The sequence below is a fragment of the Thermobia domestica genome, chromosome 1 (genome assembly GCF_964235325.1).
Source record: "Thermobia domestica chromosome 1, izTheDome1.hap1.1, whole genome shotgun sequence".
In the NCBI taxonomy this organism is placed as follows: domain Eukaryota; kingdom Metazoa; phylum Arthropoda; class Insecta; order Zygentoma; family Lepismatidae; genus Thermobia; species Thermobia domestica.
In genome coordinates, this window is record NC_137454.1 from 306,016,907 (window position 1) to 306,030,320 (window position 13,414).

Below are 13,414 nucleotides of genomic sequence, written 5' to 3' on the forward strand. Positions count from 1 at the left end.
TTTTTTTTTTTTGTGGTTGCACAAGAAATCAACCCCTGTACCACGTGCACCAAATTAGCACGCGCTAGCCACTAACAGCGAACCAGTAAGCAGGGCATTTTGTGTTTTTAAGTTTACGTGTTATCCCATTTCTTGAGGGCGGGTAAAGGGTTCACTCAAACAGACGAAAAGTTCACTCACTCTACCAAATAAAAAGTTTATAGGTAAAATACGAAGTGAAAAATTTTTCGTGAAGGAGTAAAAGTGTGAATATAAGTAAGTAATTACTGGTAGTTCATAGCATCCTGAAGTGAATTTTGAGTGATAGTGAAAGTATTTTACGTGTAAATGTGCTCTTCCACTATCCTCGTTTGTCTGTACCCCCTCATCGCTGACGCGCCTGTTTCTTACGGACACATCTCTGAATATCGCTCGGAATCTCCTGCCGCGCTCGTGCCCTGACTCGGTTAGATAGCATTCGTGTTTCATAGTGACCACCTAGCACAGGTTAGTTCGTGTTTTATGTATGTACTTTTATGCACGTATGGCAGTACTGAAGTAGACTGCTCTATCAAGTTTTGGCACATTTCTTGCAATTTCCGGTTTCTTTTTACAGAACATGCACTAAGTGAAGAACTCTAAAGACTACAATGCATAGTCTAACCAACTTGTCCTACCTGACCACTAGATAGCAGGAATGGGGTTCACTCGAGCAGACGGCGCTACCAAAAACAAAATTTATAGGTAAAATACGATGTCAAACACTTTTCGTAAAAGAAGTAGATTGTGAATATAAGTCATTTCTCTCAGTAGATATCATATTGCAATGTATTTTGAATGAGAGTGAACATATTCTAAGTGTAACTATTTACTGAAGCGGAAGGAAACATACGATCTTATTACAAAGAATTGTGTGATAAAGAGCGTCATATTATCAAGTTTTTGCAGTCATGGTATGTTGAAAAGTACAATCAACTATGCAAAGTGTAGAAAAGAAGTAAAAATTCAAAACAGACGAATTTCTCCTCGCAGCGGGCCATTTGTACCCGGGAAACCAGTGAAGCCGTTTTGAAAGTAAGACTTATTACGATATTTGTTTTTGAATGTGAAAATTATTTTATGTATTTTTCCACTATCCTTATTTATGCGTGTGCCCTAGTCGCTAACGCGTCTGCACCCTACGGACGCACCCCCTCGCTCCACTCGGGTCGCTGCGCTCCTGATCTGTCTCAGTTAGGTAGCATTCGTGCTTTTAGTAGCCACCTAGCACAAGTTGTTTCGTGGTTTATGCATTAGTTCCTCATTTAGTGCCTGCTCTTCAAGAAGAAATCGGAGAATGCATTAAATGTGTGAATATTTGGTATAGCCGTTTGCTCGAGTAATGCCCGGGAATGCTGTCTAACAGAGTTAGGGCTGGAGCGCAACGAGGGGTGCGTCCGTAGGGAGCAGGCGCGTGGGCGCGCTTGTATGCGCATGAACTAGCATGGTGAAAAAACACTTAAAATATCCGTGATAATTCTTATCTTTAAGAACGCCTAACTTCGATCCTTCAAAGAAATACCTTTCACAGCTGATATACTGTCTTCTCTTCCTACGATTACACAAAAAATAGTGTATGTAGGGATAATGCCTGTTCTGAATTTTCACTTCTTTTCTACACCTTGCGCAGTTGATTTTACGCTTCATCATACCATAAAACTTTATAATTCTTCTCTTTTTATCACACAATTCTTTGTAAAAAAAAAAATGTATGTTTTGTAGTACATCCATCGCACATGTCCATAACTAACAGATAAACCGGAAATTCCCGCCGTTTACTTGTATCCTATTTGCATTCTTGTATTCTTCCGCTTCAGTAAATAGTTACACATATAATAATTTCATTACCATTCAAAATCCATTTCAATATACTGTGCAATGACAAAAATAACTTACATTTACACTCATGCATGCACGAAAAATGTTTCACATCATATTTTATGTATAAATTTTGTTTTTGGTAGAACCATCTGCTCGAGTGAACTCCACACTATTTATACTGAGCCCTCTTGAAGTCAATCTGCATGTAATAATGATTCTCCTCATTTAGTGTATGTTGTGCTAAAAGAAACGCAAAGCTCTAATCTGAGCTGGAAATGTAAGAGATTTGTCAAAATTTCTTAGAACTGCCTGCTCGAGTAATGCTAAACATAATTAAATATTGAGTAAACGGTGTTGGTTTACTTTTGGCTCATTACAGTTCGGAAGATTTACAGATAAAAGTGAATACTTTGTATGAAAAGACATATTTATAAAAAAAACAAATTGTTGCAGACGATAGGGGAACAGGTGAAAACTCCTACAGCCAAAACCCCCACACTCAAGAAATGTCAAAACGCCCACACAAACGATCATAACCCCCACAGCCAAAACTCCCACACATAGCAACGGTCACAATCCCCACATAAATGGACAAAACCCCCACACATATGGACAAAACTCCCACATGCAGAAATTGTCACAACTGCGACACAAATGGACAAAAACCCCACACAATCGGACAAATCTCCCACACTCTGAAATGATCCTGGTTGCATGTCTTGCCCTTGTACTTTTTAATAACATTTTTTATTCCACTTATACTGATGTTGCAACTATTCTTCTTGCACTGTTTTCTAATGACAGACACATAAAGTGGGCGCCATAAAGAGCCGCAACAAAGACGGGCAATCACGATCATTTCAGAGTGTGGGGGATTTGTCCGATTGTATGGGGGTTTTGTCCATTTGTGTGGCAGTTGTGACAATTTCTGCATGTGGGAGTTTTGTCCATTTATGTGGGGATTATGACCGTTGCTATGTGTGGCTGTTTTGTCCATTTGTGTGGGAGTTATGACCAATCGTGTGATCGTTTTGACATTTCTTGAGTGGGGGGATTTTGGCTGTGGGGGATTTGACCTAGACCCGACGATAGAATTAAATACAAAATAATACAGGTGTATTTTAGGTTTATAAGTGTAGGGTTACTTGTGTGAAATCATTACAAGTGGTTTATGAGAGATAAAATAAGTGAGTGTATATGACAGATGTCTGTATTATGACCAGGGTTGGCAAAAACCATGGTTTTTATTGAAAAAACAAAAAAAAAAAGTTATTATTTATTTATTTATTTATTTATTTGGTTTAAATAATTTATTCTATGTATTTGTATTAGATATGGACAGAAATTAGTTTGTTTCGCCTTGGTGTTATTATGCAACAACAAGGTTATCTACAAATTTGGTATGTAGATATCATTCAATAAAATTAAAACAAAGTCAAACCCAAGCTGATGTTGGAAGCTGCGTAAGCAGTTGATAATTTTGCCAATTTCTATCAATATATTTAAGCAACCTTGGCTTCTTTATAAAACAACAGGCATCCAGGCAAGTAGAAATATATAGTTTGGTTTCGTTTTGTATGTTTAGGCTTACCATCCTTATGAAATACCAAGGTTATCAAGGAGAAGACTTTCGCTTAAAGGAACACCTCGAATCGCTACTTGGTTTAGACTTGAAAGATGGGTTGTGGTCGACCGAGAATTGAACACGGGACCCCTTGATTAAAAGGTGAAAAGTACATAAACGTAATGCAGAGACGTCACCATGAAGTTCACACGATTTAAATCATTTTTCGTTCTTTTTTTGTTTGGTTTAAACCAGTTGATTTTTTTTTTTTTTTGAAACAGCTGGTTTAAACCAGCCAACCCTGATTATGATACTATTTATCACCGGCGGTTTATTTCTGCACATTGTACAGTAACCGCATTTTATGTTTACAAGTGGAACGCTACTAGTATGAAACCATGACAAGTGCTATTGAAACTCTTATCGTTGCCACAGGCCCTTGTTTTCACCACTCTCTGTTACGCGTGTACTCACCATCGCACAGTGGTCGGAATTATTCTCGGTTCAGACGAGCAGAAAAGTCTGCTGCGAACCCGCGCGAGCCGGAAATACATTGGTTCTTATCATTCATGCCACACGAGCAGACTTTCCCGCGTGACTGCTGCGACAGCGGGCGAAAATTGAGTTGCGGGGACTGCTGGCTCGTAGCGAGTCCGCACAAGGTGTAGCTGGTCGGCAAACCACTACTGACAATGAGCCAAGCCACACGAGCAGACTTTCCCGCGCCCATAGGAATGGAAATCGAAGAACTCTCGAAATTAAAAAATATCCCGAGATATGGAGCCATGTAAATAAGTCAGCAAGTGCTTAAACCTCACAAATTCGGAGCAAATTCTCAGTTTCGTATAAATAAAAATAATTCTACTGAAGCTACTCGTGAGCAAGTGCTCATTGTTCTTGGCTGGTGAGCAACTGCTTTACCTTTAGTCTAAATAAAACCGAGCAAAATACTCATTTTCGGAGCAAGTGCTTAAGATTTTTTGAGGTTCCTCAATACCTTGCTCAGCTTACTCAACAATAGTTATTAGAAGCGAAGTGGCCGAGTTTAGGGTAATTCTCGAAAGAAGACGTAAAGAGTATAAATTGTAAAGGGACTCTGATGTTCTCAACTATAAAGAACTCTACAGATTTAAGAAGGAAAATGTTAAATGGATTGCACAACACTTGCTTCGCGAATCAACTGAAAGACGGGGTGATGCTCTGAAGAATTATTAAAAGATGATTTTTTTTAAAAATGCGTAGGAGGTCCTGGTTTTCAGGTGGGTGTTGCAGAAGGTACTGGCGTTAGTCAGCCTACTATGTCAAATGTCTTCTGGGAAGTTGCACAGGGAATTAAGCTGAAAGCGAAATTATGGATACACTCCTACAACAACTGCTGCTCTTCAGGAAGCTAAAGATGAATGGAATTTTTACGTCCTACGTGTATGAGGGCTAGGTTAAAGAAGACTGTGATGATGAGAAATGAAGAAAGTGGGAGGAAACGGAAGAACCCCGAGGAAACCCACGCACAGTTTGTCCACCACAAAGTTAACTTGGCGCGATCTGGGATCGAACCAGGCACCCCATGCACCAGAGGTGAAAGAGCGTACTACTGAGCCACCGCAGCCTCTAAGAATGAATGGTTCGAACAGTGTACGCTTCCGGATTCTATTGGTGTAGTAGATAGCACACAAATGTTCTATTGTTTTCGATTCTATATAAGCTACAAATGTTCCAAAATATTCCTGAGAATTAGTAATGTAGTATCTGAAATGCCTTTATACATTACTAAATATTTTGGAATTTGTATCTCAAAAACTGCTTTATTTGTAAATATTTTTGAATGTTTGAAATTAAATAGTCTTCTTCTCTCCATTGTAGAAAGCAGACGAGACAGTAAGTTCATTGAGGACTTGCTGTTTGTTACGGAGCATTTCCTGAACGAGTAGAGGAAAGTTTTATTTATAGCAAAACAAATTCTCGATACTCAGCTTGCTTATGAGCAAATTGTCAGAAGCAACCACTCATTTTTATTTATACGATCCATGGTATTTAAAGTGTGAAAAATATCGAGACAGAAATAAAAAAGCTAGAGGCATGGAACAAGATGTGTGAAACCGTAGGGCTATGTGAGAAATTTAATGAAAAAACAAAGAAGAAAAATAGTGTTGATATATATTATTATTACTTTTTAATGTGTGAATCTAACATTCATGTTGTGTTACTAGTGACGTAGTAACACTTTAACACTAGAGTCAAGTCTTAATTGCTTTGTTTTGTTTGGTTTTGTTTTTGTTTTTGCTTTTTTTTTTTTAAATCAATCCCTTGCCTGTGGTTGTCCCAGACCTTCCCTTTCCTTTCCTTTTTTTTCTCCCTTTTTCCTTTACTTATGAAATAAAGAATTCGAAAAAAAATAATAAACATTCCCAATAATGATACCTCACCGGTTTTGAATGCTCAAGGCACCGGCTGAGAGTTACGCGGCTGAGCGACTGTAATAATAATTTCATGTAGTATTTACATTTGATTTTCGTTTAGCATCACTTTTCAGCAGCGAGGCTGTGAACACTTTATTGTGATACTAACAACAATAGGCAACAAATAGGTTTGGGGAACTAATGCAGTTCCTTGATGAGATTTCTTATATCACTTACTGCGGAATGAATGGATCATTTGTAACACAGCATTATACTTTAGGCCGAGGTCACGTATAGCCTCTGTGCTGAAAAGGAACGCTGAAGTCCAAAACAACCATCAGTATAGTAGCAGAACAGAAGAGAATGAAAAAACATCGTTTTGCGGCTGACAATTTGTCGTCCATTGTTAACGAATTAAATTTTTAAAATATTAGATTTAACACGAAAATTAGTTGAACATCAGGGTACTCATGAGGTTAAAAAAAAAAGAGCGTGCTAGATGCGTAAAGAAAATATTATTTGTTCTCGTATAATTGATAATACTGTGTACATCGTTGCTATTTTAGAGATAGCAACTGAATGTTTCTTGACATAAAGAACAACTTAAAATTATGGCATGACACTCTACGTACGTAGCTTACAAAGTAATCGGTCCGTCTTTTTCTGTTTTCGTTAGCTGTATTGCCTTCTTGTGGTGTGCTACACATGTTGAGGATTTTCTCAAATTTTATAGTTATTCGTAAATATTTAAAAAACCTTCCCCCTGATGATCGCTTTTCAATAAAAGTGTAATTACAAAACCCCATTAGATACTCTATTTTTGGCATAAATTTTGAACTCCCCTATCCACTTAGACTGTAAATAAATAAGTGGAAATTTCGATATTATATAAATGACCGTCCTTCCTCTTTTAGCAGTGGAATATAAGAAAGCCTTGAAACATGTTCCATTGTTTCATGTAAGAGTTCATATTTGGAATTTACATCTTTAACTTAAGAGACTCTCACACACGGCACTGTGTGAATAAATAAAGGGAAATGTTATAAAAATATTACCCTTTTCCCACCTTAGAAGTGGGTTATTCGGAAACACTAAATCTAATATTGCTATTTAAGAGTTTACATTCGGAATGTCCACCACAAAGCCCACTTAACGCGAGCTGGGATCGAACCAGGGACGCCGCGCACCAAAGGTGAGCGAACTATTACTGAGCCACCGCGACCCCACTACTGTAGAAATCCCCCTTCTCTTCTTCAAGAGAAAAAGTTCAGAAACGCTGGAACCTGTGCTCTCATTATTTTTATTTAGGGGTTTACATATCGAATTTTACATCTCTAACCGAAGTGAATTCTCACATTCGGCTCTTTGTGAATAAATAAAGGGAAATTTTACTGTTACTGAAATGCCTCTCTCACCCTCTTAGGAGCGGAATATTTGGAAACGCTCAAATAAGTGTCTAATTTTTAATTTAAAGTTGCCAACATAATCGAAACTATTCACGCGATAGTTAAACCACATTAGTGGACGCTAATAACAACTGAAAATATCCATGAATAGGTCCCGAATGTCTTCCTTTCTGCATTGATACAAACGATAGTTAGTTGACATAATTAGCTTACATTTAATGTAACAGCTAACATTTAAATTGGTGGTATCGGAAGTCTTATGATTGTTCCTTCTATTTTAATTTTATCACTTAACTTATTTCGTTAAGAGTTCATCAAACGAAGTGCTCATGCGAAAATAATTAAAGACTTTCTCTTCGTCATTGCGTAAATCAGTAAACATGGAAGACAACTGTAGCTGAATATAAAATAAACTGTTTTCAATGTTAGACTGAAACGCCCACCCGAATTCGTTGCGAGCTCGCAGCAGACTTTTCTGCTCGTCTGAACCGAGCCTTAGGGATGGCCAGAAAGTTCTGCTTCCACGAGGAACTGGTTCTTGGAGATCTGGCTTTCAGAACCGGTTCCAGACCTGGATCCGAAAGCCCCCAAAGACGCGTAAAGGAGGCACAAAGATCACCTTCAAATCACTTTAAAGACGGCCACGCGCTTGTGCCCTCCTCGCCCGGAGACGCTTGTGCTCTTCAGAAAAAAAAAAAAAAAAAAAAAAATGGTCCACCAGTGGGTGTTTAGCCAAATTAGTTTGTCAGTTACCCAGTTTGTTTAACCAAATAAGACAAGCGGCCGCCGCTGGGCGCCTGCGTTTTGCTTCTACCATTTCATCTAGCACACTGGTCACAGCCTGCCAGCAGCTCAGGTTTAGCGTACGGATGGCCACAAAGTTCCGGTTCCAGGGCTGGATCCGAAAATCCGGTTCCGGAACCGGATCCGTTCAGAGCTGAAACTGGTTCCACCGGGAACCGGTTCTGGCCATCCCTAGTCGGAATAACGAGAAAATGCGGCGAAACTATTTGCGGGCGTATTGAAATCGCGTTTTTGTTGATATTGTATTTTTTGAAGGCACATTTTCTATTGTCCTGCTGTAATGTGAATGATGATAATCGTTTATGGTCATTGATTCAGGATGCCTATGTAGGTGGTGAAACAAAAGTCGACATTTTCAAAATCAGGTTTACAAATACTGCTTGAGTCGTTAAAGAAAAACAGAACTTGTGGTAATGTTATTCTTATTAAAACTGCAGAATAAGGATCTCATGGACAGAAAGATGATTTTGGACACTAACAAAAAATTACACATAAACATGAATAATTAATTTAACTATAAGTCAATCCGGATAAGAAATGTTTACAGAAACGAAACTATCTCGCAACACCCATATTTGAAAACTAAACAGTAGGAATTGTCCAATCAAGTACAAGAAAAATCACAAACTTCGATTGAGAGATTATTCACTTTCAAAAGTCTCTGGTGCCCATACATAAGATTGGCGATGGCTATTTAAAAGTTGTAATATTTCGTTCGGCATATTGTTATGATTTGTGCTATACATACTGGGTCTGAACGATGAAATTATCGGGTCAGATTATGACCTAAGAAAAAAAAGGTGTGTATCAAGTCTAGGTTTATGTCTTTTGTAGAGTTTTGCTTGGCATCATTTCTCGCGATACCTGCGGAAGTCTGTTTCGAAACTTCTGAGGTTCCTCACTTAGCATCTCTATTGGGAAAGGAGCTACGAGTATAGTAAATTCTCCAGCGATTTACCATGTACACGAAGACTTGCCTAGACTTTGATAAGACGACACGACACAACGGGGCTAGCAGTAATCTCTGTGAGCATTCAGCGCGCGCCCAGACTCATTGAAGCTCGCTTCGTTTGCCAGGAAGCAGGTAGTATCAGTTAATTCTAACAAAAATCATTAATTGAGAGACCACAGAAAATATGAAAATGAGACCTTGAACTTGGTAGGAAAATTTTGAAAGTCTACAAATATGTAGCAAAGCATTGATTTTTATTATAATGTTGTAAAAATGCCCCCAGTACGCATACAAAGTGCCTCAGAGGCCTGCCGTTGGTCTTAAGGGATTGCTATTGTTCTAATTAACAATAGCAATATTTAGCGTTTCATAACTTATCAACATACTTACGAGGAGTGTTTTATTTCTGCCGGTACGCAACGGCACGACGTACCAATACCACTTCCTGAGGGAATATTTCGTCTTCAGTCTTAAAAAGAGTTTGATAAGAAACCTTGATATAACAAATGATAAATATATAGTTTTATTGAAAATCAGGGTTGTTATTGTTTTGCTTTTCCTTCTTTTTTCTCTAGAGAAGGAGTTGCGAGTCTTTGTTCCTTCTTGAAGTCTATTAATTGTATTCAGAGACTAGAAATATTTGGGCAATTCTGTCTCTCACTCGCTGTCAAGTCCTCCCGCTTTCGTTTCGTCATTCCTTTTTCGCACGGTAATATAAACCAAAAAGGCTCTGGACCAACCATTTTTTTTTTTCCTCTAAAATGACTGACCTCTCACAACGAAATAATCCCAACAAATTTTTCTGTCGCTGAAGTTCGACTAAACTGAAAGCCAGTACAAAAATTCTGTTGGGACTCCACCTCTGTACTTTCTCCACAGAGAAGCCTTTGCTCAATTCCTATTTTAGTGTATCCAATTAATTGTTTTTATTCACTATTAGGAAGAGGATTAACTGAAAACATCCCCTAGATTATTTCACAAAGTTGATCCATTATTTTAGTAGAGGTTTATAGAACATTTTTTTAGCATGATTAGTGTTCTGAAGAACATTATGTCAACAATGTACTTTATGTGTTGTTATTGAAATTCAGTAACTGTAGAACTCTTGATGCCTTTTGAAAACAAACTTTCGCCCGTTGCGAAAAGAAAAAAAGCAAGAAACAAATCACTAAGAAATATTGACTATCATTACGTTTATTGTATTATAAAATTAAGATGTAAGAATCATACATTTTTAAAGCATCTTTATATACAGGGTGTTTGAAAAAGAACTCTGTAGTTTTAAGTATAAATTTAATTAGGAAATGAATGAAAACTTACATCAATAAGTACATATCATGAAAGAGAATTCCTTCAAGTTTTGTTTAATGTTGGTAAACTTCAACGTGGGATCCATTTGTGGCCCTGCACGCATCGAGACGATATTCCACTTTTCTCCACGTATTCACCAACATTTCGGGTGTAACTGTCCCAACCGCCGCGACGATTCTTTCCCGTAAATGATTAGGCACTCCTAATTGTAGAGTACGTCTGGCCAATGACTTCTTCGGGGTCCGAACACAAGAAACACGGATCTGTTGAACAACATCTTCAGAAGTTCTCTGTTTATCTGGTGATTTTGCTTTTAAAACACTACCGGTTTCCTTGAAAGACTTTAGCCAATGACTGGTAATTTTTGTTGTAGGTGTTTCACCATCATACTGACGTTTAAAATGACGTTGCACTGTTATAACTGACTCAGTTTTCACAAGCCAAATAACACACTCGCTTTCTGTTGCGGAGTACACATTGTTGCTGAGTTGCTCTGCACTGCACGCCTGCCTGGACTGAACTGAGGAAACAGGAAAAAAACAGCACTGATTCCGTTTCAAGGTCAAGCAGACCTGCCAACTTGAAGAGTTGATGAATCAAACACTACAAACTAGAATAGTGTATGTCACTTTGTACAGATTCCAGGACACATTAAAACAAGGGAGTTTTTTTTTCAAACACACTGTGTAATAGTGTACGTAAGAGTTTTTAGTTACAAGACTGCAGTGATATGCTACTGGACATTATTATTATTATTATTATTATTATTATTATTATTATTATTATCCTGAAAGGCATACAGCTTTAAAAAGTATGAACCTGAGGTCCGTCATACCGGCACCTTTATTTTCAGAAATAAAACGCTGCTTAAGAGTAACAGGTCCGTCATACAACCACACACAAAAAGCATTTTTACAAGGACGGCCATCTATCCAATTTCGAGAGACACGAAAAGCTGGCGCATTGGCGTTGAAGGGTTAAACGAGAATTACTAACCGAAACATTCAAAAAACCACTAATTTTATTTGCAGTCTCTTAGAACATACCTTAAGATTCAATTTTTAAACAAAGAGCGGCAAGGTAATTGATCCGCCTCACAGGGATAATGCACATTACGTAAAACTAGAAATTTACACACACACACAAAAGAACTATTTTAAAATACAAGGGTCAATTTTTCACCCTTAAGGTACCAGCAATCTTGATGGTGTTTTTTAAATTAGCTCTACAGACTTACATAAACTTCGGGTAGAAATTTCCAAGTGATACATTGCGTAGATACTGAGATATGAATTTTTGTATTAAGCTCTACGAAATATTAGATGCCCTCGAGAACGACCGGGATGCCTGAAATTCTGAAACTTTGGTCTCGTATTTCTCACAAATTATTAGGATTTCGGAAGAAAAATTTTACAGATCTTCATACCATAGTAGTGTTAACAAGTACACGAAGTTTCATTACATCTGAATCGGTGGGTGACATTTCGGATTTTTTCTGGGTGATTTGACGTGGAATGAGCCGTAAAGGACATAATCGTAGGACGTTAAATTGAAAGATTTCATTCCATTTTCATTTTTCTTTAAAATATTTATTTTCAGAGGAAGAAAGTATATCTTATATCGACAAATAGTTTGACAAGCATGATAAAGCTGTGTTGTCTTCTCTAATGTTCTGCGTAGCGCTGGTTTTTAGATCCCGCTGAGTCGTCTCAACATTGACATTATTTGTGGTGGTGGTGAAGGTAACTGAAAGATCTCTTTCTTGTTTTTCAGTCAAATGAAGATGCGGCCGGGGGAGAAAATGATAGATAAGCTAGATTCTATAGAAGATACCAAAGGGAACAGTGGAGATAGAGGTCGCTTATTAGTAACAAATTTACGGATCATTTGGCACTCGCATACTATGCCTCGAGTTAGTCTTTGTAAGTAATTCTACTTTAATATTAGAAATATTACCTAGATTTAATTGATCAAACTGTACTACTGTGCTTTTAGTATCCCAGATTTCAGTACAAACTTCACGATGCTTCAAGTCTTTCTCATTATAAGGAGCAGAAATATATATATGTAAAGATAAACAAAAGATGAACTACCATATTTTGATGCCACTTATAGAATAATTTAAGTCATTAGAAAACTCGTGTACTTTTCTGTATGGTTGGGAACAGTTGTATAAGAGCTGGATAGCTATCACATATCATTTTCAAAATATAGAAAGTATGGTAGCTGGTTTGATATCCATAATTTTGACGTTGAGTATTATATATAGCATCACGGCGGTAAGTAAAGGTTAATTGAACGCTGTAAAATAGTGTATAATGAAATACGCTACTTTTCTAATGTCTGTGGAATTAGTTTGTACGCGGTAATATAATGGTGTAATTTAATCTTTATTTACCCATGTCTTAATATTCGCAATCCTTGTAATATGATATGAAAGGTAATGACTTGAAACATTGTGCGTTGAGTATTGAAATTTTAACTGGTGACTATAAAGTTGGTTTTTCAATAATTTTACATTATTTTAAAAAAAAAAACTCTGTGAAATTTGGATTATGTTTACAGTAACAGAAGTATGTTCTTAAATTTAATGGTGCTTGTTTGTAAGGGGGTTTAGTAACTATTTAAACTTTATAGAGTGCGCTGTAGTGTAAAATGTGTCAAAAATTTATATCTAGTGCTTAAAGACATTTTATCGGCACTACGTCACTAGTATGGTTCAAAAGATCAAGAATGCGAGTACAGTGGTTTAAAAAGTGAACCCTCCAACTCATAGAGTCTCTATGTCCTTGACCCTAGCAAATATAGATATGTTTAGTTACTCAGTGAAATGAACATATCTGGAAAATTTTTGAGACGTGCCTTTTAAATCCATATTTATCCTATAATGGAGCACAGGAAGATATTTCCATACCACATATTCATCACTTTGACAAACCTAAACATAAGACAGGTACGTAAGTTATGTGTGGCTTTACTGCTTATGAAGTTTGTTCAGCAAAATATTCCTTCGTGGTCAAGTGGCTGTCATGTGTTGTTTTCCATGGACGTGATTCCGAGAAATTGAGTGCCTTGGTATACCTTTTTATCTCGTTTTCCAATTCTCAGAAGAGGTAAGAACGCATTTTAGTCCACTTAGTTT

General features: G+C 37.3%; 1 protein-coding gene across 4 annotated transcripts in view; it reads left to right on the plus strand.

The window, feature by feature from the left end:
* The window catches only part of BBS5 (Bardet-Biedl syndrome 5 protein), a 58,432-nt gene that overhangs the window by 608 nt on the left and 44,410 nt on the right, over positions 1-13,414 (plus strand). For all 4 annotated transcript variants that reach the window (XM_081727188.1, XM_081727185.1, XM_081727182.1 and 1 more), the window contains exon 2: positions 12,046-12,194. In XM_081727188.1, the coding sequence (XP_081583314.1) occupies positions 12,046-12,194 (149 nt within the window). The remainder of the gene's footprint in view (positions 1-12,045; positions 12,195-13,414) is intronic.